General features: G+C 40.8%; 1 protein-coding gene across 2 annotated transcripts in view; it reads right to left on the bottom strand.

The window, feature by feature from the left end:
- LOC124616025 (pre-mRNA-splicing factor syf1 homolog) overlaps positions 1-26,048 on the bottom strand; it is a 132,451-nt gene that overhangs the window by 90,356 nt on the left and 16,047 nt on the right. The window contains exons 2-3 of one of the 2 annotated variants that reach the window (XM_047144244.1): positions 25,614-25,733; positions 5,102-5,149 (exon numbers count right to left, since the gene is read on the bottom strand). In XM_047144244.1, the coding sequence (XP_047000200.1) occupies positions 5,102-5,140 (39 nt within the window). In that variant the 5' untranslated portion in view covers positions 5,141-5,149; positions 25,614-25,733. The remainder of the gene's footprint in view (positions 1-5,101; positions 5,150-25,613; positions 25,734-26,048) is intronic. The other variant, XM_047144243.1, reaches the window with a different exon arrangement.

Below are 26,048 nucleotides of genomic sequence, written 5' to 3'. Positions count from 1 at the left end.
CAAAGGACCCCAGTCAACTCTGGGAATGATGCTGCAAATTATGAGCTCTGTTTGAACCCTACACATGAAGCCAGCAGTCTTCACCAACTCCGCCAGCTGCTTGCGTGAACTCAGGATCGCCTCAGATCTTGTGCGACAGGCGTCATTGGTCCCTGACATGAGCCACAACATGTAGATGACTGCATCCTGCACACTCAACAGCCACAGACAAGGCCACCTCCATATCTCAGATGAGGCCTCCCGGAAGACATTCTGAGTGCACATTGGCTTTCTTTCCAGCCCTGAATGCTGTCTGCCTAAGGGGCTCCACAATGCGCCTAACATTGGAGCTCCCAATAACTAGCAAACTCCTCCCCTTGTGTGTCTGCTGAGACCCTGCTGAAGGAGTGGCTACCTGTCCACTCACAGGGTGAATAGGTGAGGCCAGGTGACCAGTCTCCACATTGGTACTCTGCCTCAAGCGATACATTATCACCCGGCCACCCATCCTGCTGTGACGGCGGATCCACCGTGTTGGGTGCACTAGGACGTGCCTCAGAACCAGATCCCGTGGGCAAAACAAGGGACACCTGAGGTGTCCCATGTGATGCGCCAGATGCTCCGCCACCGCTACACCCCGAAGTAGCAGCCTGAAGGTGACTGATCGTAGCCAAGAGCACGTCCAGCTGTTGGTGAACTGTGGCCAACTCTTCCTGTGTCTGCAAACAGCATGCACACTTCCTAGCCAACCTAGTAAGACTAACTGAAGAAGTGAACTATAAAAGCAGAAAATCCTAGATATGCAACTTGCTACCTTCCCGACGCATAACCAATGGACGCTGATGTGTAAATGAGATACATAGCTCGCTGTTCAGTGAGCAACTATTTCGCTACAGACTAAATAAATTTACACTTTCAAAACGCCATATTAAACCTCCTAAACAGTGAAACATCTGCAAAATTTAACAAATATACTGCGTGTCAAACACATAAAAAGTTAAATGTGGTGTCACTGCCAGACACCACACTTGCTAGGTGGTAGCCTTTAAATCGGCCTCGGTCCAATAGTATAAATCGGACTCGCGTGTCGCCATTGTCAGTGATTGCAGACCGAGTGCCGCCACACGGCAGGTCTAGAGAGACGTCCTAGCACTCGCCCCAGTTGTACAGCCGACTTTGCTAGTGATGGTTCACTGACAAATTACGCTCTCATTTGCTGAGACGATAGTTAGCATGGCTTTCAGCTACGTCATTTGCTACGACCTAGCAAGGTGCCATTATCAATTGCTATTTATCTTGTGATGCATGTACCGTCAGACCGATGTTCACCAATTATGGATTAAAGTTAAGTATTCCAACAGCTACGTACTTTATTTGCTAGACTCAAATCCTTTAACTGTTCCAGACCTCACGCCAGCCTGCGTGAGCTTAAACGCGTGCCTTTCGGCTACCCGTCACTGTGGATTGGCTGTCTTGCCAAGTCACAACATTAAACACTTAACTTGCCACTCTGTACATGTGTATCAGTTGAGAGCGGAAGCCTTACTGACTGGCTTACTATATGAATGGAAGGTTGCTTTCAAAACAAAACATATGAGCAACTACTGTGCTACAGACTGAGCCCCAGTACGGCATTCTGTCTGTTCTGGCCTGGATGCATGCACTGATCCCACTGAAAATATCATAAAGTTCTCTCTCCACAGCTCTAAACGGTACTTGATATCCTGTGTTCTGGTACTGGGACTGAATTGGTGTCCGAGCTGATCTCACACGTGTTCTACTGGGTACAGATCTGGGGATTTTGTTGGCCATAGGAGCATCTCAACATCAGGCAAACAGTCCACAGATGCCCATGCAATGTTCAGACAAGCAATGCCCTGCTGAAAAATGCTACCACAATACTTTCACATCGGAGGTGACACATGATGATGCAGAATGTCCATGACATGCTATTGGACTGTCAGAGTTCCCACACATCTCCAAAACACTGGAAGAAAGGGATCTCTCCCCAGGTCACCACTCATTCACTGACGATGTCCATCTGGGGTAGTGAACAACCCCGACTCATCACTTAGCATAATGCAATGCCATTTATCAGCAAGCCACGCTCACCACTCACAGCACCACTCCACATCCAGTGTTTGGTATCAGCCTATGCATGGTGTAGCGATTCCCTGATCTGTTTGCTACTACTCTCGTACTAATGGTGTGGGAGGACTCAGAATGTTACATGGGCTATTAATGTGCATACATTTGTCAGTAAAAGAGCAAGACCTCAAAAGCTAGTGTGAATGCTACTTTCTGTTACATGTGTCTGTGCTCAACTCATCAGTCCGCTAAAGGGGAATAGTGTGCTTTCCTGTATTTTACGTATTAGTTAAAACAGTTAGCAACAAGAAAGAACAACTTGCAAGCTGAAATGTAATTAGTCAGTCTGGTCATTATGAGCCTACCACTAGTCCATTTCAAACAAATAGACAACAAAAGATGATGAAGTCAACAACTATAAATGAAAACAAGAGGTACAAATATCAACAGAATATTGATAACATTTCATGGTTGGTTGGTTGTTTGGGGGAAGAGACCAAACAGCGAGGTCATCGGTCTCATCGGATTAGGGAAGGAAGTCGGCCGTGCCCTTTCAAAGGAACCATCCTGGCATTTGCCTGGAGAGATTTAGGGAAATCACGGAAAACCTAAATCAGGATGGCCGGACGCGGGATTGAACCGTCGTCCTTCCGAATGCGAGTCCAGTGTGCTAACCACTGCGCCACCTCGCTCGGTTAACATTTCATCATCCTTCCTATACGGAGAAGGGCTCAGAAACCAAGAACACATTGAATCATGTGACACTAGGTGATGGATCCAGTGACAGCATTCTTCTTGACCGTATGGAGACAACCATTCATCCAGCCCAAAAAAAAACACCATTAATCACTGTCTCTCCACTCCAAAGAGAAGACAAGGGCAAGGGGAAAGAGAAGCCTCACCAATCAAAGGCTTTCGTACCCCCAATGGATCATAAATGAGTTCAAGGTTCATGAGAAGGAACTAAGACTCTTATCACAAGTGAGGCTTATGTGTTTATGCCTTAGAGAAGGCATATTTTAAGGACACTAGTACCCTTGTGCTACAGGGTAGTGGCTACCACAGGAGGCCAACGTCAGGAGTACAGGGCAAAAGGTGGAGTAACCATACTTGTTAACAGCATATCCACCCCTCGCCATCACCATCACATTGCAAGCAATCGCTGTTACTATTCACCAGGTACATTAGAGGAGACTCCAAAGTCTATATATGATACTATGTGATTTGTGGTCTTAAACCCTCAGAATGTGTGTGTGTGTGTGTGTGTGTGTGTGTGTGTGTGTGTGTGTGAGAGAGAGAGAGAGAGAGAGAGAGAGAGAGAGAGAGACTACTTCACACATCGAACTACACACACACACACACACACTCATTCTAAGTGCTGAAGACCACAAATCACATAGTATCATTTGACAGCACAGCAAAATTTAACACAGGCCAAGCAACAGCAATTAAGAAGTAAAATGGGTGCAGTGCTGGTGGTCAGTTTATTGTAGAAAGTGGATCACATGGCTACAACATGTGACTGATTTCCTCGACAACTGCAAGGTATGTTACAATGATTACTCAGCTCGACATAACGTCTCCATTCAGTTTCGTGGTTTTGAAGTAGTGAATTTATCATTTTTTCCCCTCTTCTTTCACTCACATCTTTTTAGATCAATAAGGTGCTCACTAGAGTAAAACATGTCTCTGCTGCAGACACATTTTCACTTGTCACTGACATAGGATGAACATAAATGGAAAAGTTAACTTATTCTCCGATCCTATGGCAGTTGTATCAATTGGTTGCAAACTGAGAAGAATGCTCACATTTGTAACTGCTGGAAGCATAAAAAAAATGACGAGTGGAAATAGAAAATAGTCAAAGTTCCAAATGTGATGTTTGTCTGGAGAATGGAAAATAAAAACAATGTACCTCTATTTGTACGTAACTGATTTGTATCCAAAAAACTGAGATGGTATCTGATACTAAATTGAGATTACTTACTTACGCAACCCACCGTATCACCGCAAAAAATAATGAGACAAATTAGAAAATGAATACTTTAATAAGCGCCATACTAGGGAACTTACTGGTTCTAGGTGCTGATAAGAAAGTTTTTACAAGTCGATTCTTCCAAAGAAGAAAACACCAACGAGCCACTGCTAATAGTGCCTCCTTTTAAATTAGTTGTTAGACTGTAAAAAAACAAGTAAGTAATACAAATTTCAATAACTGTCTGAAGAAGAAACCATTTGAAACCAGTAACAGTGCTATTTGCATAAAAAAAATAGCATTATTAACAATGGCTGATTACTGTTTTCTTCTTTCCAAGAATTAACTTTCATTTTATATCTAGCCTTGGCCTCCAAATGCCAGTTTTCAACAAACTAGCATGAAGAAAGTTTTTGTTTCGAGTGCCAGTAATACTGAGGTACTACATTATTTTGTGATAATACAGCATTGGGTTTTTAACTAAAGAACTGTACTCATTAAAAACACTTCTTCTATCTTTTAAATTTTGAAATTCCAGAGCAAAGCACAGCTTGGCACAAAGATCAAGTGTCATGTACTAATGTATGTCTGAATAGGTTTCTCTATGGTTTGGTACCTGGATCACTTTGAGAGACACGCAACAAAGTACTGAGAACAAAACACCACTGAAAACACATTTCTTGAAAAAATGGCAGAATGGTTTTGTTTTCCACTCTTCAAATTTAACTCATAAAATCTTTGCACTGTCTACATCATTTTGAAATAATTTCTAAATTTTACAACATTTTGAAGTAGCAAGCTCAGCAGCTATCCCTAGATATCTGCCGGTGTCCATATTGAGTGCTGCCCCAGAGACAAGTGTTGATTTGAATCTCAGTTTGATATTTTTCACTCTGGCCAATATTGAGTAGAAATTATTAGACGATAATATACAATGCAGATTGTGATAATCTGTGAATGTCTGCTTGGGGAAAATAGGCACACAAAAATATCAAGTAGATAATACAAGTTGCCACATTATATGAAACAACCTTTTAATATGAAGTACAATTTACTCACAAATACTAGCTCAACCTCCTCCTTTTCATAGCTGCGCATTTTGTAATCCTGAAACCAAAATCATATAACAGAGTATTAGTCATATTATCATCATCGTCGTCATCATCATCATAAACAACAATGACAATCACAGTTTAATAATTATAATGAAATAATGTTCATTTAATCATGATGTATGTACTGTTTTGGAACCGTATGCGAAACATAACAAAGCAAAGTGATGTCCTGAAGATAATGGCACTTCCGCTAGCATGGGAAATCATGCTGTAATATCAATAATTATGGAAAAGATAGATTGCTGCTCATAAAGATGACACACTGAGTTGCATTCAGCCACAATGAGAAAACAGCTACACACTAATCTTTCAGCTCAAGTCTTCTTCAGAAGAAAATAAAATAAAATAAATTTTCACTCACATTCACATAAATAGGCACATCTCATGCACACATGACTTATCTCTGGCCACTGCGGCTTTGGCCGAAAGCTCAGTGTGTAGTGCTCGTCTTGTGCCTGTCATCGACTCAATGTGGCATATTTACAGCGAGTAGAATCTATACTTCCACCTGGACTTTCCATTGCTTAATTCATGTTTTAACATTTTCATCTACCAACATGTGAAACAAACTTGTGAAAAAAACTTGTTTATTAAGAACACATTAAAGATTTGTTTATGTTGTTTTTAAAAATAGCAACAAAATATTTTAAATGTTTTAAATGTTCCATTATGTTTCTGTAAAATAATTTATAACTAGGAAAAAGATTCTTATGATCAGGAGAAAAGTATTAGCCTTGATAAATGCACAAGAAAGCTATCAAAAAGATATAAATAAATTAAATAAAAAGAACTCAAGATGGATTCCTTGTACAAAGCAGACATAAGGTCAATTATGATAATATTGGTGTGGTAAAAGGTACATGAAGCAGGGTTAGCAGAGCTTTTCATGCAGTGAGAGGAACATCCACAAGTTTAATATGAATATGATTAACTCAGAAAGCTTCATAAACATTTCCTTATAGTGCGTGTCAGGAAGATGCAAATTTCATTAATCCCGTAACTTAAAATCCCAAGCAATTTCATTTTCAGTATTTTGACAGAAATTTAAAATCCCAAGTATACTCAAGAAACTTAAGAAAATATCTTTGAAAAAATAAAATCCCACTTATATCTGTTCAGCACTTAAAGAGCATCTGGTACTACATTTGTAGTCTGGCTGTCATGTTTTGTTAGAGGTGGTTGCCACTAGGTATTGTCTTTACTGATGTTAAACACAATCTTCCTTCCTCCTTCCTTTTTTATCATCTTTACTGTGAGCAGCTTTGGATACTCGACAACAAAATGCATGTTTCCAGACACTATCCTATATTGTTGTTTAGGCAATGCTTTCAAAAAAGAATTGCCATAGTGCTTCTGAGTTTGACATTGAATTTAGTGGCTCAGAAAGTGAAGAAGAATGTGATATTACTTCATTAGAGACTGAAAGTGATGACATTTCATTAGTTGAGTGTCAAGTTCTGGCCAGATTTATGTTCACAAAAAACAGTTGTGAAATATATGGTTAGACTTCGTAGCTACAGAGAAACTAAGAAATGACTTCCAGTTTCAGGATATTTTAGTTGAAGTCCAGTGCACATGTATACTCGGGATTTTATTATTATTGGTGATTTTCAAAATTTTGTAACTTATTGTTTTGAGCTTTAAAACCTATCTAGATTTATGTTCACAGGAAACCATTCAGAAATACGTGGTTAGACTTCACATCTACACAGAAATTAAAAAATGTCTTCCAGTTTCACAATATGTTAGATGACATCCAGTAAACAAGTGTACTTGGAACTTTATTGTTGATGATCTTAAACATTTTGTAACTCATTATTTTGAGCTTTAAAAGCTGTATTTAAATGTCTATGTATAATGAGGTTCATTAAAGGTTGTTTTTGACGAATAAAAAAATATTTTTTTGAAGATAATTTGAAAGAAAAATTGTTCAGTTAAGGCCTCAAAAAGGAAAGACACTTGTAAACCATATCTTGTACTGAATGACAGTAATTCCAACAATGCAAGCAAGAATCACGCATTTTCATGATTTGATGCAATACTTTGCAAAATAAATTTTAAGTTAAAGTGACAACTAAGAAAATTAGATATTCAGCTATAGATGTGCATTTAGACTGCACTTAGTTGAAATTATTATTTACTTTAAAAAAATATCATGTAGTCTTTCTCAAATAAAAACTGAATGTGATTAGTGGTAAATGCAGTTAATTAAGTGGCAGCAATAACTGAAGAACAATGAGTGAAATTCAAGCCAAAACATATTTTAAATGGATAAGGGGAGCTCTATATTGTCACATCATAAACAATAAAGTCCAAATCCAAAAGCAGCCCTATCAATGAAGTACAACACTTAGCACTGAAAGCACATTTTTTAATGACGCCACCTAGCAGACAAAACAGCTACTGATCTTGTAGATGAAAAGTACTGCTATTTGCACAAACATCAAATATTCCAGAATCTGCAAATATAACAAATATCAGAAATTTTGAAAACGTCCCAGAAATGATACACTGAGTTTGAAGTGGTAACACAGAGTGTGCTAGCCATTGATGTTAACCACTACTCCACAAACATGCAGCACATCTCGCACCATTATTCCCCCTCCCAGAAAGACAGTGATCTGCTGTTTCACATGTTTTGACTCAAGCTGACTACAGCACCCTGGCTCTACATCTTAATAAGGGATCCTCTGTATGGCTGCAGTGAAGGATCATCACATTGTCATCATGTTACCACATCCTCCTCACTACAATGAGTCTCAAAAGTAGCTGCTCCTGTCGAAGCCTCATGATCACTGAGGAGATCTGTTATCAATCTGTGCCTCAGAACTGTAGTACAGGTTCATAGGGAGGACACAGACCATGTAGCTGCCCTTCAGTGTGCTTGATGACGGTCATAAATCTCAACTTTGTAAGTGATAACTGACAAGCAACAAAGGATGCAATATGGCACAATGTAGTGCTTTAGTAAATTTTTTGACAGTCCCTCTTTTGCACAGGTGTAAAAATCCATACCAAGTATGCTGGGATGTATCTCGCAGGCCTGTGCTTGGTGTTGCGGTGCTCTTGGTCTTTCTCTTGGGTGTCCAGAAACCATATGTGATCCAGCAGTCTCCCTTCATTGTTTGTCATCCTGAGTATAATTCAGTTGAAATGAAAATAGTATAGCCTTCGTAATTTCAGTTTCAGTTCATGGTGACATTCGCAACTGTCTGGATGGTCAGTATTGTATCCCAATCTCTCGGTATAGCATCAATGCACACCACGAGCTCGTCTGTGAACATCTTATGAAAGCATTCTGTGTGCCATCCACCTGTGGAGGGTAGGCAGATGTCATACTGCGAGTGATTTCCCAAACTGAAATTAACTCCAATACCAGTCTTAACTGGAAAACTTTCCTATGATCAGAGATCATCACACGGAGTGCTCCATTCTTCAAAATGTTGTCTTATACAAGAACCTTGTTATTTCCAGAGCTTCAGCAGTTAGCACAGCTATGGTGACAGTCTAGAGGATGACAAAGCCACTGCAGAATATTATCCATCAATTCCCTTTTGTCGACTTCAGGAACCTCCCCAAAAGGTTGATCCAATGCGGTGGAATGGCATAGCTGTAGGTGGAATCTGTACTAAATGTCCCACACGTAAGTGCAGGACCTACTTCCGTTGCTGGCATTCTTTATGGTGACTCACAGAGTGTTTAATGGAACAATTGAGACTTGGCCAGTGATACCTGCGCCTGGCCTCTCTAGAGTCTTCACAATTCCCAGCTGACCAGACGTTGGAGCATTGTGGAAATACTTCAGGACAGCTTAAATGAACTGCAGTAATGAGCAAGCATTTCCAGTCCATCGAATTATAGTTTCTCTTCAGAAATGTTTCACTTTTTTAACTGAAACTTGACAAATTCTTCCTTCTTCATGGCTTCAGCAACACTGGATCTCCGCTCTCCTCAGCAGCAACTTCATTAATGCAGTGATGACTGAGATTTTGTCCACACTATTGTGTTCCACCAAAGGATTCTTTGAAAGGAAGTCAGTACCCTTGTGCATGCATCCATTTATGTATCTCACTCTGTTGTCATACTCTTGAAACCTCTGCGTCCATCCCACCAGTTGGCCTGATGAATGCTTCAGGATAGTCAGCCAGGCTAGAGAATGGTGGTCTGTCATAATGGTGAATGGTTTGCCCAAAAAACAGCTGGAACTTGTTGATGACTAAGGCAACTGCAAGGCACTCTTTCTCAGTTGTAGAATGGTTCATCTTGTACTTGGAGCACATTATAGAAACAGAGGCTATATCACCTTTCAGCACCTTCCTCAATGTGCACTGGAACTGCACATGTCCCACAACCCTTAGCGTTGGTGTGAAGTTCTGTCTTGGCATTCTCATCATTCAACTGGAGAAGATGTTAGCACCTCCTTAAGGATGAGAAAAGATATTTCTCATACGTCGTTCAAGGAAAATTTGTTGTCTCCCTGCAGTTATTCCTGCATGGGATGAGCCTTAGTACAGAAGTTCTTTATGAATCACCAACAGTTCAAGCAAATTCCAAGAAACTTCCTCACATCACAAAGGTAGTGATGAGTCAGGAAATCTGTGTCTCTTCTTATTTTCTCTGGATCAGGACAAACTTCATGGGTATTGACTAAGTGCCCTAGGATTTTTATTTCCTGGTTGAATAAGAGGCAAAAATTTAGGATTCAGGCAGACTGAACAATCTTCAACGCGGCTGTCAGGCTGTCAGATGTTCTTCAAATGTCTTTGAAAAAATGATAATGTCATCCAGACAGCAAAGAGACATCATCCATTTAAGGTGTCAAAGTAGGCTGTCAGTCATATGCTCGATGGATAGGCATCTTTTTTCATGAATTTGTTCGTCATCAGTAGTCAACGCAGAAATCCCATGTGCCATATTTCATTTTAATAATGACCACAGGAGAGGATCAAGGACTCTTCTGATGGTTCAGTGATGTCATCTTGCAGCATATTCTCCACTTCCTCCAGAATTTATACATCATTCAGTTAGTGACACAGTACACAAGTGCTGGCTAATTGGTGGATGATCCCCCATGTCGATACAGTACTTTAACATGGACCATTAGGCCTTTCTCTCTTTTATTTTTATTTATTTTACATGTTCAGTTCCATAAGACCAAAATGAGGACCAAATCTCCAAGGTCATGGAACATGCCAGTACATAAAATTACAACATGAAAATAATAACAGACAAAATAAAAGTTTATGAACCCCCCAAAAAAACCATAGCCTAATTTTATATAGGCCTAAACACAATCAACAAAATAACACAGAAACCAACTCAATTTTTCAAGGAACTCCTTGACAGAATAGGAGTGACCCATGAGGAAACTCTTGCGGATTACTGCGAATAGTTTTGAATTCTTGTGGTAGCTTATTGAAACTGAATGCAGCAGTTACTGCACACCTTTCTGCACAAGAGTCAAGGAAATGCGATCCAAAAGCAGATTAGATTTCTGTCTAGTATTAACTGGGTGAAAGCTGCTAATTCTTGGGAATAAGCTGATATTGTTAACAAAAAATGATAGTAAAGAGTACATATATTGAGAGGCCAATGTCAGAATACCCATACTAGTGAATAGGGGTAAACAAGAGGTTCGCGAACTTACACCACTTGTTGCCCGAACTCCCTGTTTCTGAGCCAAATATATCCTTTGAGAATGCGAAGTATTACCCCAAAACATAATACCATGCGACATAAGTGAATGAAAATAAGCAACATGGACTACTTTTTGTGTGGAAATATCACTTACTTCAGATACGGTTTGAATAGTAAAAATGGCACCATTAAGTCTTTGAACAAGATCCTGAATGTGGTCTTTCCACGCCAGTTTACTATCTACCTGAACACCTAGAAATTTGAACTGTTCAGTTTCACTAATCATATGCCCATTCTGTGAAATTAAAACATTGGATTTTGTCGAATTGTGTGTTAGAAACTGTAAAAATTGAGTCTTACTGTGATTTGGCGTTAGTTTATTTTCTACAAGCCATGAACTTATATCATGAACTGCACTATTTGAAACAGAGCGAGTGTTGCACGCAACATTCTTTACTACCATGTTAGTGTCATCAGCAAACAGAAATATTTTAGAATTAACTGTAATACTACACGGCATATCATTTATATAAATAAGGAACAGGAGTGGCCCCAGCACTGATCCCTGAGGCACCGCACACTTGATCGTACCCCACAGCCAACTTTGAATAATGACCTTTTGCTGTCTGTTGTTAAAGTAAGAGGTGAACAAATTGTGAGCCATTCCCCGTATTCCATAATGGTTTCTGAAGCAATATTTAGTGGTCAACACAATCAAATGCCTTAGTTAAATCAAAAAAGTGTTGGGGGACCTTCTGTTTAATCCATCCAGTACCTCACAGAGAAAAGAGAATATAGCATTTTCAGTTGTTAAACCACTTCTAAAGCCAAACTGTGCAATTGAAAACAAATTAGGTGAAATAAAATAATCAATTATCCTTACATAATACACAGACTTTTGAATAATCTTAGCAAACACTGATGACATAGAAATAGGTCTAAAACTGTCTACATTATCCCTTTCTCCCTTTTTTTATAGTGGCTTTACTACTGAATAATTTAATTGTGAGGAAATTGACCATATATGGCTAAGTACAGGGCTAATATGTGCAGTACAGTACTTTAACATCCATGAGAGTCCTTAGTCTTCAGTGACTTAATTATTAATTCAATCTTCCCCTTGTCCGTATCACAGAGGAGTACTTCAGACATCAATCTCGGAAAGGCATTTTCCAAGAGAGTTATATGATTCACTGTAGAAACTAAGTTTTTGTTTAATTCACCAGCAATGCTCAGAAAATGATTGTTAAATACTGTACATATATCTGACCCATTAGTAACAAAAATATTTTTTACTGCGAACTGACTTTATATTGTCTACTTTGTGCTGCTGACCAGACACTTCCTTCACAACTGACCATATGGTTCTAATTTTATCCTGTGAATTAGCTAGTCTATTTGTGAACCACATACCATTTGCCATCCTAGTAACATTGTTAAGCACCTTATAATACTGTTTGTAATGGGCTACTGTAGCCTGATTGTGACTACATATAACATTTTGATATGATTCCCATTTTGTTCTACATGATATCCTTATCCCACTAATCAGCCACCCAGGCTGCCTTTTACTGCTAGTACCTTGTTTAGAACGTTCTAATGGAAAGCAACTTTCAAAGAGCGTAAGAAATGTGTTGAAGAAAGCATTATATTTGTCATCAATGTTATCAGCACTACAAACATCCTGCCACTATTGTTCCTTAAAAAGGTTTAAAAAACTCTCTACTGCCATTGGATTAGCTTTTCTATATAGTTTGTAATTACATATAACATTTGATTGAGTACAAAAACCTCTTAGTGTTAAAATTTATGCATCATGGTCTGAAAGGCCATTCACCCTTTTACTAACAGAATGCCTCTCTAGTAATGAAGAATGAATAAAAATATTGTCTGTGGCTGTGCTACTGTTCCCTTGCACTCCCTGGTTGGAAAAAACACAGTCTGCATCAGGTCATATAACTTTAGGAGAGCTTCCAACATCCTTTTTCTTGCACAATCACACACAAAATTAATATTAAAGTCACCACATGTAACTAATTTTTGGTACTCCCTATAAAGTGAACCAAAAACCCTCTCTAGCTTGAGCAAGAATGTTCTGAAGTTAGAGTTAGGGGACCTATAAACAACAGTTAGTAGGCTAGTTTAGTTTCACTTAATTTAATTTCCCCTGCACACATTCAAATGTCTGTTCAGTACAGTGCCGTGATACATTTACGGATTCAAATGGAATACTGATTTTTATGTACATGGCCACTAACCCACTCAGAGGAAAACCAGCCAGCTAATCTGTATCCTGGAAAAGGAAGCCTCTGAACTGTCTAATTATTTACTTGGTGCTTCAATATACCAATAATGTCAGAATCAACATCGATAAGCAGTTCACTAACTTTATCTCTAATACTTATGTTTTAATGAAATCCGCTAAAACTTTCTCTACTAGGATACCTGATCTCCTCTGAAGGTGATTCCTTTGTTAGAGGGACTTCCTTTAAGCAGAGATACCTATCAGCTGACTTCAGTCTAAAAATGGTGCAGCTCTAACACCAACAACTACAGGAATTTTTCCAGGAGTGATCCCACCACCACTCTCTACACTGTCACCTTTAAGCTTTGGCAGCATCCCCTTTCCATACCTACTGAGGTGCAGGGCGCGCCTTGTGAAATCTGATCTACTGATATACTCAACTGGGACAACTGCAATGTGATCCGTGCCCTCTGTCATCAGTGCGTTCTCCAGCTGCATGTTAACAAGCCTAACAGCAGCATTAAGATGTGGCCAATCATGACACTGAAACAGTTGCACAAAGTGCACATTAGTGCCACTAGTTTGTGCAGCTAACTTTACCAGGTCACCACTTACATCGTATTCCCTGTCCCTATCCAGACTATTCCCTACTCCACCCACTGTCACTACCTGGTCTTCCTTTGTAAAATTCCTACATGCTCCTCTATGTTAATAGTCACCTGAGCCAACCCTGCACTAGGTTTCACACTTAAATGCATCCAACAGTTGGCACAGAATGGCTTACACTCACTCTTGTTGGTCCTCTGTTAGGCCAGATCCTATTGGTAGTTCAATAGTGGCTTTCTCCAAAGTGTTGTCTGCAGTGCTAGAGGAACACAATTCTTCATCAATGAAATTGAGACGCCTACCCTGAGCCATTTTGCCTTTTCCTAAGCACATTCATTTATGGACGAGTTGTGGCTGCTCATGCCAATTAGTGATCCAACATTCTCCTCAGCCACTTGCAACACTTATGATCATCACTGGCTTGTTGACTTCTTTGTCAACACTGAGTAGCTTTTTGCAATCGTCAAACTGAGCTTGACAATGGCAAGATAACAACATTTCAATGGTAAACAACTGCCCAGAGCAATCTTTGTTATGTGTGCTTGTTGGAATAGGTGTGCTATTTGGAATAATTTTGTTAATCTGAAGCTCTGATCTCCCACAATCTATGGCCATTTGTGATATTTGCAAGAAGTCCCACCTGAGAAAATCATTATGATTATGTTTTCTTAAAACAACAAATTCAAAGGGCTGTGTCCTGTCACTGACAGTTATTCTTGCAATATATGTTCCTGTCGGAGAGATCTATTTACCATTTGTGACCTTTATAAAAATCGCTTTTGTATCACATAATGTAGTCTTCTTTAGCCAGGATGATAAGCAGTCATCAAGATAGAAAAAGAAGTAATGAGTATGATGGGCAAACATCTATTAGATGCACTACGAATGTAGTGGTGTGGACATGTTGGGAATGTGGGTCTCATGGGGAGCGTGCAAGGGATAAGTCCCTGCAGGTGGACTATCCTCTGTGCCCTCGGTGGCTCAGACAGATAGAGCATCTGCCATGTAAGCAGGAGATCCCGGGTTCGAGTCCCAGTCAGGGTACACATTTTCAACACGTCCCCAATAATGTATATCAATGCCCGTTTGCAGCTAGGGTGTTGATTTAACTATCATTTCAGAAAAAGAAGGCCCTGACTCAACTAGTACACACACAACTTGGCCATCGATAATGTTTTCTGACATTTTGGTACAAGCTGTTGTATCATCCAGAGATCATGGTGACACACCAAAGTCAGCAACGCATATCGATACCATACACATCAGCGAAGGCTTACTGAAATTCACAACAATGTATGGGAAGTGCTCCTGAAAACTATGACTCTCCTCTAGCCCTGCAGCACCCTCACACTGAGGTCAAAATAGTGTCGAGCATGCAAGAGCTCACCCCCTGTTCAAAACCTTAGCTACATCTGTCAATATCATTGTGTAGGACATTGACAATTAAAGTTTCTTATGAAGTGTACTTTCGCAAAAGTAGCATTTTGTACTGCAAGGGAACAGTTTGTTAATCTGTTCATCAAGTGATGCTTTCATAGTCAGTGACAGCTGTAAATTATCAAGCAATGCTGTGGCAAATAACTGCATCAAAGTTAACTAAATCATTTATTTAAATCTTTTCTTCATTTATGCAATAAAGTTAAGTAATATTTTGTGTGTTCTAGTTTGCTGAGCCTTCTCCCAGAGCAATCAAAGGACCCACAATTATGGCCAGACATAAGTAATTTCTTGTGGTCACAATAGTCATCTATGGAGGATTTTCATTTGTGGCAGTCTAAGCTCCATATATATGCTCACTTCACTTAGTTTTCCTGAATCTGGCAACTTGGCGAGTGACTGGTACCTCTGTACAGTGACACAGAATGGTTAAGCTGCATTGGGGAGTGACCTCATCCAAGGGAATGTTGACATGCTTCATTCCACAGGTCAATTATAAACTGCAGTTGACTGTATGAATAGGACCATTGTAATGGTTGATGTCTTGTGTCATTATATATGCTGAACACTTTGTCTTCTTCTTAGGGCCTCTGTCATTCAAATTTGTAATCTTCTGTGGGACATTACACTTGGCTGAGGAGGCATCTGCACTGGCTGGGTCCTGGGTTGTCATCTAATAGCTGCAGCCTATTTCCAAGCAAGCTGACCAAGTTTATTCTCATGGCACGTTTGACTAGTGATGGAAGTTGGTGATGAAGGTCAATACACATCTTCAACATTCTCCGTTACCTCTTGCCATACGGAGTAAACATTCATGGCTACTGTCTCTTGTCTACTTAATCAGATATATTGGGCTGAATAAACTGCTGGATCTCTTCCTTTACTATCTCTTCTTTTACTACCTGGTGTACGAGAAAGGTGAGGCCATAGTCTTCCACAATTACCATAGAGGCCACTCTCAGTAGTAGGTCAGAGCTCTTTCATCCTGCTCTTTTCTGTTGAATTTTCTTGATGCATTGGCACTGCCTGATAATTCTACTGTTGTTGCAACATCCTGTACCAGAACACTTTCTTACATGTCCTCTAGATGGTTTCTTTCATCAAATGAGAGATTTTGCCGGCTTCTATCATATTTGGATTCACAACACAGCATAGTGTCAAAACATTCCGTGCGTATGACTGTGTAATTTCCCCATGACATTGGGTTGTGTTCTTCGATTGTTCTGCTAAGTGGACTTGCTGCTGATTGTCACCAAATGTTTTCTTCAGCTCACCCTGGAGATTCCTCAAGACATCAGGCTCCTCTTCATTATTCTTGAACCACTGCTGGACTGTGACATTCAAGTAAATGTATGGACTATGACATTGAAGTAAAAGTACACATTTGTCAAAGATATCATGTCATTCCACCTGTTGTATTAGGCAACTGGTCAAATCATCTCATCCATTTCATTGGGCCCTGACTAAGGTCTCTAGAAAAGACTGATAGATGCTTGATGTATGGCCGACTTTCTGCTGTTTTGGAATACATTGGTTTCCTGGAAATACAGACCTTGGTAACAATGTACTGCTTGTATTTTGGGCCTGTCCGTGTAGGTGATGCCTTTTACATTGCCTAATTGATGCCACAGTGATGTAGATGTTTGGATGTGCCTGGCATCAAAGTCAAATCATAAACACAATCAAGTTTAAATCCAAAAGCAGGATTGTCCATAAAGTACGATACTTAGCACTGAAAGTATGTTTATTATTGACACCAGTGTACTGACCGAAGATAAATGAGTTGCTGATCCGAGTGTGCTGCTCTTTAGACCATTGTTGAATTTTGCAGAATATGCAAATGTTACAAACATAATAATTTTTGAGAACCTTCCAGAAATGACATACACTAAATAACAATTATCTGCTCATGATGATCAGGTTTGAAGCAGCGACTCACAGCATGCCAGCCAATGACGCTAACCGTTACAACACACAGCATGTAGCACAAATCACAGCAATATTGATGCATTTAAGTTAGCATCACACAGGAAACAAAGAAACAAACTCTCTCTCTCTCTCTCTCTCTCTCTCTCTCTCTCTCTCTCTCTCTCTTTATGTGTGTGTGTTTGTTTTTGTTGTTGTCGTCGTCGTTTTCAGTACGAAGACTGATTTGGTGCAGCTCTCCATGCTACTCTGTCCTGTGCAAGCCTCTTCATCTCCAAGTAACTACTGCAACTTACATTCTTCTGAATCTGCTTACTGTGTTCATTTCTTGTTCTCCCTCTACAGATTGTACAACCTCCCCCCCACCCCCCACTCCACACACAGACTTCCCTCCAATACTACATTAGTGATCCCTTCATGAATCAGAATGTGTCCTATCAACTGATCCCTTCTTCTAGTCAGATTGTGTCACTAATTTTTCTCCCAAATTCTATTCCATACTTCCACATTACTTACATGATCTACCCATCTTCAGCTTCTTCTGTAGTACCACATTTCAAAAGCTTACATTCTCTTCTTGTCTAAACTGTTTATCGTTCATGTTTCACTTCCATGCAAGGCTACACTCCGTACAGATACTTTCAGAAATGACTTCTTAACACTTAAAACAATATTCAGTGTTAACAAAATTCTCTTCTTCAGAAATCCTTTCCTTGCCATTGTCAGTCAACATTTTACATCCCCTCTACTTCGACCATCATCAGTTATTTTTGTGCCTAAATGGCAAAACTCATCTACTGCTTTCAGAGTCTGACTTCCTAATCTAATTTACTCAGCATTGCCTGATTTAATAAGAATACATTCTGCTATACTGGAGATCTTCACAAAAAGATCAGCAACACTTCGGGCACTTTGCCCACACACATGGCCTCTGCATGCCTCAGTGTCACGAACTTGCTCTGTCACAGTAACATCCACAGACAGCCATTTCCAATGCACTAACTCCAACTGCAAATAGCTGTACACTGCGTCTTTGGTCAGAGACATTATACTTGTTCATGCACTGGATGACAATCTTTGTACAAATGAACTCAAATTGAAGGATCCTCCTCTGGAAACATGCCTCCTTAACATCCGAGCATTTGAACATCACTCTGTTCCACAGCAGCTATTCAAGAGCTTCCAACTGTGTTTGTGAGGAAGTCCCGACACCAATGGACTCAGAAACAAAATCCAGCCCAGAGGCAGCCTCCTAACTCTGCCGATCACCCACATCATCAACGCTTGAAGCTACTTCTGGCCTGTAATCAATGTTTCATACGTCATCTGCGGCAACAGTGCCAACTGACGTGGGCGAAATGTAATGAGTGTAGCAGAGATAGAACACCAAGCTAAGGTCTGCCAGTCAGCACATAAAATGTCAGCAGACTGTAACAATTGGGATGAAACCAATCAAAAATCAGAGTAAGACAACACTCCTTACCCAACCACAAGTTTCGTTCAGGCTATGTTGCATCATACCATTGGTCCATGCACCCCTTTTTATAAGTTAATGGACATCCAGTCAACTTTCTGATTGATACAGGATCTTCGGCTACCATCATTGATTAGGCTACATACTCCACATTGAGAACACCAACTCTCCAGTCATTCAGTCAGCATCTGCAGAGCTACACTAATGATATTATCCACATCATGTGAGAGTTTCAGTCGACAATCTATTAACACTCACACACCATTCAAAACCAGATTCTGGTAGACAAACTGCATCATGCCAACCTTCTTGAGATGGAGTTATTCTCCACTCTTGGACTCAAAATCCTAGTGACTAATAACTCTTACACGGTTGCTTAAAAAACGTGTGTCTGTTATTGAGCATCTCCATCCAGAGTTACAAATTTTGCAGCGCATATAGACCTCCTTCACACAGCCCAACAGCACTTCTGCAAAGCCCACAATGTCCCTTTTGCTCTTCAAAACAAAATGCGAGACCAATTACACCAGCTACAAGACATACAGGTCATCACTCCGGCGGCCAACAACCATTGGGTATCACCCATCATTCTGGTGCAAAAACCAAATGGTGCACTATGTGTTTGAGGAGATTTTAGGTCAACAGTCAATGCGCAATCCGTTGTGGACGTGTATCCAACTCCTAAGATTGACAATTTGATGACTTGACTGGCAGGGGGCAAAATAAATGCCAAAATCGATCTTAAAGAAGCCTACTTACAGCTCCCTTCAGATGAGGCCTCCAAAAAAATTTTGGCTATTAACACCACTTATGGGTTATCTCAGTGAAATTGCCCTCTATTCGAAATTGTTGGTGATCCAGCCATATTTCACAGGTACCTGGAGTAACAGGTCCACCTGCTTCCTGGTGTAGTTAACTGTCTGGAAGACATACTAATCACAGGCACGGATGCCGAGAAGTCAGTGCACAAGCTGGAGGCCCTCTTCACAGTACTAAAAGCAGTCAATCTCAAATGTCACAAAGACATGTGCCTGTTCTTTGTCTCTCAAGTCACATACCTCAAATACTTGTTCACAGCCTTAGGTATTCATCCTACATCAGAATATGACGACACCAACCAACATCTGTTCACACCAATGAGTACCACTCAGCTTAAATCCGTACTGGGACACCTGACCTACTACAGGCGTTTTATCCTCGGAACCACAACACTGACTGTTGCAGAAAAATATCAAATGGGAATGGACCAAAGAATGTAGCAAGGCACTCTCAATGCTCAAGCAGTCACTCCACCATCCCACACGCTTGATGACTTACAATCCAAAATACTCATTGGCCGTGGCAATGGACACCTCAGATAATGGTCTTGGTTTGGTTATCTCGCATATCATCAGTAGGGTTGAATTCTCAGTTGTGTTTGTGCCCAAAACTCTCTCTCCACCACAACGCAATTACAGCCAAGAGAAACAGAAGCCCTGGCCATCATCTTCGGTGTCAAGAAGTTTCATGGTTACCTCTATGGCTGCTATTTCACATTTCTCACTGACCATAAACTGCTTCTGTTGTTATTCAATGTTACGGCCACTATTCCCAATCGCACTGCAAGGCGTCTTCAGCAGTGGGCCCTTCTTCTTTCCACCTACAAATATGACATCTGGTATCAAACCTTGCCACAGCACACCAATGCACACCTGTTATCCACAGGCAGCTCTGCTTCACCATTACCACCCCTGGTCTCACACCTCGGAGCCTTGGTCTCACTTACACAATGACTTTGCTGGACCTCTCCTTGGTTCCTACTGGATTATTGTGGTTGATATGGGCAGCAGATTGCCCTATGTCTCACAAATGTCACACACATCCTCAGACCGCACCAACAGTACTCTTTCACATATTTTTGCCACTAACGGACTTTTCTAAACAATTGTTTTTGACAACGGACCTCAATTCATGTCTAAAATCTTCACGCAATTTTGTGAAAAAAGAAAAAGTCATCCAACTGATCCACACAGCACCCTTTCACCCAGCTTCCAATGGCAAGGCAGGAGGATTTATCGGATCATTCAAAACACACATAATCAAATTCCATCAGCACCAGCCAGTGGAAGATGCTCTCTTGTTATTCCTGACATTTGATCGAGCCACTCCCCAGGAGGGCTCCTCCCTAGTGGAGAAACTACATGCATGTTATCACCGGTCCCAACCCTCTCTGCCTCTGGAACCACTCAAAACCCTCGACATCATCGCTTTGCCACTCAAGACCCTGTGTGGGCACTTACATTTTCTCGAGGCCGACAACAACGGCTACCAGCGACCATCTCCCATCTCCTATGCCAAGCTATGGCTGAAGTATATCAATCAGCTCCAAAAACACCTGAGTCCTGCTGGTTTCTTTTTCAGAGCCATTGCAGTCACCCAACTGGATGACTGAGGAGGACACAGCCGACTGGAACATGGAAATCGTAACCCAGGGTCAGAGCTCTTCCTACACCACAGCAACACAAGAACCCAAGCCCATGGATGTGGATGCAGCACCGACTGCAGTCTTGCAACCAGATGAAGACATAGGGAAGGGCTGTATCCTCGCATCCCTTTCTTGTAGGAGAGAGTTGCTATACCAGAGATGTTCACAAAAGCAATGGGCAATCCTTCTGGAACCTTGGGTACGCATACAGCAGACAAGGCCCCTGCAAGCCTCAGTTTAAATGAACTTGCCCTGTCGCAGTAACGGATGGACACCAGGTGGTGGTACAAACACTAGCATAGGCTGCCACTTCCAAGAGACTTATTCACATCCAAGTGACCATAAAATAGTGCTGCAAGTATTCCGCCACTGGCCTCTATAAATATCAGTGCCAGAGCTGCATAGGTCAGTTCTTCCAGCTTCGAGAGCCTCTCCCAGCCTCTGGGCGGGTCCTACTTACCCCAACATCTTAGGACACACTCAAAACCCATCTTAGGGACAGATGCCACTGTATACAGCATTTGTAGTTGTTTACTTTGGTGCAATCAGACTGTATACAGAAGAGACTTTTCTCTTCCTATGCTAGGGTTATTCAGGACAGCTTCACTGCAGTTAGATTATTTTCCAAAAAAGTGTATCTGTCTATGAAGATCTTGTCAGACTCTGGAATCACCATACTGTCAAGTCTTTATACCTGTGGACACTGTAATCTTATTATCGTCGATGCAGATCTTTCTTTCCTTGGTCAAAAAACTTTTGTAAACTTTAATCAACGTTTTCCCTGTATCAGTGTAAGCGACACGTCACATTCTACTATCCATGTTTTGCTTTTGTTGACGTTCATCTTACATCCTCCTTTCAATACACTGTCCTCTACATTCAACTGCTACTTTAAGTCCTTTGCTGTCTCTGACAGAATTACAATGTCAGCTGCAAACCTCAAGGATTTTATTTCTTCTCACTGAACTTTAATTCCTACTCCAAATTTCTCTATGCTTTCCTTTACTGCTTGCTCAGTGTGCAGATTGAATAAGATCAGGGATAGGCTACAACCCTAGCTCACTTCCTTATCAACCACTGCTTTTCTTTCATGGCCCTCTAGTTTTATAATTGCCGCCTAGTCTCCGTACATTTTGTAAACAGCCTTTCCCTCCCTGTATTTTACCCTGCTGCCTTCAGAATTTCAAAAAGAGAAAATTCTGGTCAACAATGTCAAAAGCTTTCTCTAAGTCTACATATGTTATAAACATAGGTTTGCCTTTCCTTAAGCTATAATTGCACAACTGGGCAGAAAGAAATAACACGGAAGACTATAGGCAGATATCCTGCACACAAATTTACCAACAGAAATGGAAGGTGACTAGGTGATTTCTGCCAACAATTCAACCTGAAGATAATGTCAACATCTTTACGAAAGTGCCCCAGAATGCAAAAAACTTGGTGCTCTCCTATTCAAGAACTTGGGGGAATTCCAGATTGACCTTATAGCAATCACCCACATGCAGCAACGAGAAATTCATGATGTACAAGTCCGAAGAGGTGCCAATATTGACTCAGACCACTACCTTACCCGAGTCAAAGTAAAACTCACTCCACGAAAGTACAATCCCAAGAAATCGCACCTGCAGAGATCCGACATAAACAATCTCCACAAAACAAACATACAGGACGAATGGGAGAAAGAGGAAGCAAACACACGGGAAGAGTTAAAAACAACATTATACATAAAGCACAGGAGCTACTACCGCTGAGAAAAAAGAAACATGCATGGTGGAACAACAACTGTGAAAACGCCCTTAAAGCACTCAAACTGGCATTCCAGAAATACAGAATCAAGAAAACACCAGAAACACAACAAGATTTCTTCAAAGTATGGAAAGAAACAGCCAGAATCATCAGACAAACCAAGACAAGATACCTAAACGAACAACTGGAACAACTGGAGAGTGACTTTCAGAATTACAATATAAGAGATTTCTACAGGACATTTGCAATAGGATACATGGATACACACAACAAAATCCCTGCTTTAAAAAACAAAATGGAAAATTACCACTTACTAATGAAGAAAACTGCAAAGAACTCACAGTTTACTTTGCCAATTTACTAAATTGTCCAGAACCCACAGAAAGATTCCCACATATTGAACCCACACACACCAACCAAGACTCAATACCACCCTCAAAAGAAGAAATCCTCAAGCACATCCACCATCTCAAAAACAACAAAGCGGCTGGTGAAGACAACATAGCAGAACTACTGAAAAACTTTGGCCCTAAATCATTTGAAGAGCTCATGGAAATTATCAAAGAGATTTGGACAACAGAAGACTTACCTGATGATTGGAAGGGTGCACTTATCCACCCTTTGCACAAAAAAAGGCGATAGAATCGATTTCAACAATTACCAAGGCATTTCACTGCTACCAGTCACCTACAAGATCTTCTCTTCATGCCTATTGCAGAGAACACAGGAACAAATTGAACACAAGATTGGGGAGTATCGAGTGGGCTTCCGGCGCGGATGTTCCTGCCCTGAACAAATTTTTAATCTAAAAACAACGTTGAAATATGGAGCTACTAGACATAAGCCCACCATATGTACATTCGTCGACTTCAAGAGGGCGTATGACTCAGTCAACTGTAAATCTGTAGCCAACACTCTAACAGAACTCGGAATTGACCAGAAAACACATAAGCTCATTGAACAGACACTCTCCAACACAACCTCTAAAGTAAAATTCATGGGGGAAATCTCAGAATGTTTTAAGATCAGAACTGGAGTAAGACAAGGAGACGAACTATCTTTAATTCTGTTCAATATTGAAATGTTTAAAGCTTTCCTGGCGTACTGATTGTTCCATAAAAACATGGGAGAACTGCCGGATATCAGTAACATCCTGCCACGATATTTCGGCGCAAAGTCTTCTGGCCATCTTCAGGTGAGTGCCACTGTAGTAGTACTGGCGAGTACGCGCTGAGCTCCGTTATTTAAAGCCGTACTGAGGTGACATTGCGCATGCGCATGCGTTACTGATATCTGGCAGTTATCCCATGTTTTTATGGAACAATCAGTACGCCGGGAAAGCTTTAAACATCACATCAAGCAACTCTATGGGGAGGAAGTGATGGAATTCGAAGATTCAACAAGTTATGTGAAAGAAGAGTGAGGCTGCTGAGCTCACTGATATTCTTATTAAGTTGCAGAGACAAGGGCATTATTCCAACGTTTGCCAAAATTGTGCATTTCATAAATACCGCTGCTGCAAACAACATCAAACGTAAAGCAAGCATGGCTTTGGTGAGAGAAACGATTCGTTTTAGTCGGCGTGAATTGGATTCTGTGTCAAAGGACATGCTCCACATACATTTGGAATTGGCAGCAAGACTATCTTCTCTGTCGTGGGAGTGGGTGGATGGTGTGACAAGGGCTAAAGCAAACTGGAGCCATGATAAAGCTGTGACGAGGCAAACTGCCAAGATTGGCAAACTTTCTAAACAGATGCAGCAGGAAGTTCCAGCTCGACGATCTGTTGTTAATTTGACAGAGAAAACTTTAGATGACGCGACTGTGTCTGTTAGCAAAAGGACTGAACTTTGCTCCCACACCTGTTTCAGCGCCACTAGTGGATTTCATCAGTGCCATTGAAGAAGCTATATGCCGTCTTGATACAGATGAAGCGGAGGAAGTTCGTCGAGAGTCTTGACATGTATTGACCAGGGGTGCACCAATGAAGAGTAACATCTCGCCCATGGAGAGGAAACCCCTCCGTAATTTACGAGCAGATGTGGAAACACTACTGTCCTCATACAAAGGGATGACTATATTAATAAGATCTATGTTTTATTATGTGACTCAACGTATCGCAAAATCGATAAGGATCCCACGAGCCGAGTGGTGCGAAAAACAGCAGAACTTTTATCAAATAGTTCTCTACAGAAGGAGGTCATCAAGAGACTGAAACCAAACAGTTCAGTTCCACCTAGGCTATATGGACTGCCTATGATCCACAAGGAAAATGTGCCATTACGTCCAACTGTGAGTAACATTGGAGCAGCCACCTACGACCTAGCAAAGTTCTTGGCACCTTTGCTCAAACCAATGATAGGCAAGTGTGCACATCAGATAAAGAATTCTGGTGATTTTATCAGTCAACTTCAGTCACTACAACTGCAAAGTAATGACTTATTGGTCAGTCTTGATGTGGTTTCACTTTTCACAAAGGTGCCTCTGGTGGACTCACTACACCTCATTGGCAATATGTTTGGTGCAGACATTACAGCGTTGTTTGAGCACACTCTCTCCTCTACATATTTTATATTTAACAATGAATTTTACAAACAATCTGATGGTGTTGCCATGGGGAGTCCTTTGTCTCCCCTGGTGGCCAATCTTTTTATGGAAGATTTTGACGAGAGAGCACTCGACTCTGTCACTTTTAAACCGACAGTATTCTGGCAATACATAGACGACACTTTTATAGTGTGGCCTCATGGTCTGGACCGTCTCCAAGAATTTTTACGTCACATGAACTCCATACGTGAAAACATCAAGTTTACCATGGAGATAGAGAAAGATGGTTATGTGCCATTTTTAGACATCTTGGTGCGACAGAAAAATGATGGCACACTTGGTCACTCGGTGTACAGAAAGCCACTCATACAGACCTGTATCTACAAGCTACTCGTTGCCACCATCCAGCACAAACACTGGGCATTCTCAAAACCTTGATCCACCGTGCCCATACTATCTCTGACGCTGGCAGTCTTGAAGCGGAACTGGAACACCTGCAAAAAGTATTTCTGAAGAATGGCTTTTCACCTAGGCAAGTGAACAGAGTGATTCAGGCCTACAAACAATGGAACAAGGAAGAGGAAGGGGCCTTGAGGTCGACGGCTTATCTACCATTTATTGGGAATATTTCTTCACAGATAGGCAGAATATTGAGAAAGTATCAAGTGAGAGTCATCTTTCGCCCTCCTTCCAAAATTTCATCACTGGTGGGATCTGTTAAAGACGACCTGGGCCTGCGTAAATCAGGTGTTTACAAAATTCTGTGTGAATGCGGCAAATCATATAAAGGTCAAACAACAAGAACTGTG

Source organism: Schistocerca americana, chromosome 5, assembly GCF_021461395.2.
Source record: "Schistocerca americana isolate TAMUIC-IGC-003095 chromosome 5, iqSchAmer2.1, whole genome shotgun sequence".
Lineage (NCBI taxonomy): Eukaryota > Metazoa > Arthropoda > Insecta > Orthoptera > Acrididae > Schistocerca > Schistocerca americana.
The sequence above is the reverse complement of the archived record's forward strand: the minus strand, read 5'-3'. Positions and strand labels throughout refer to the sequence as shown.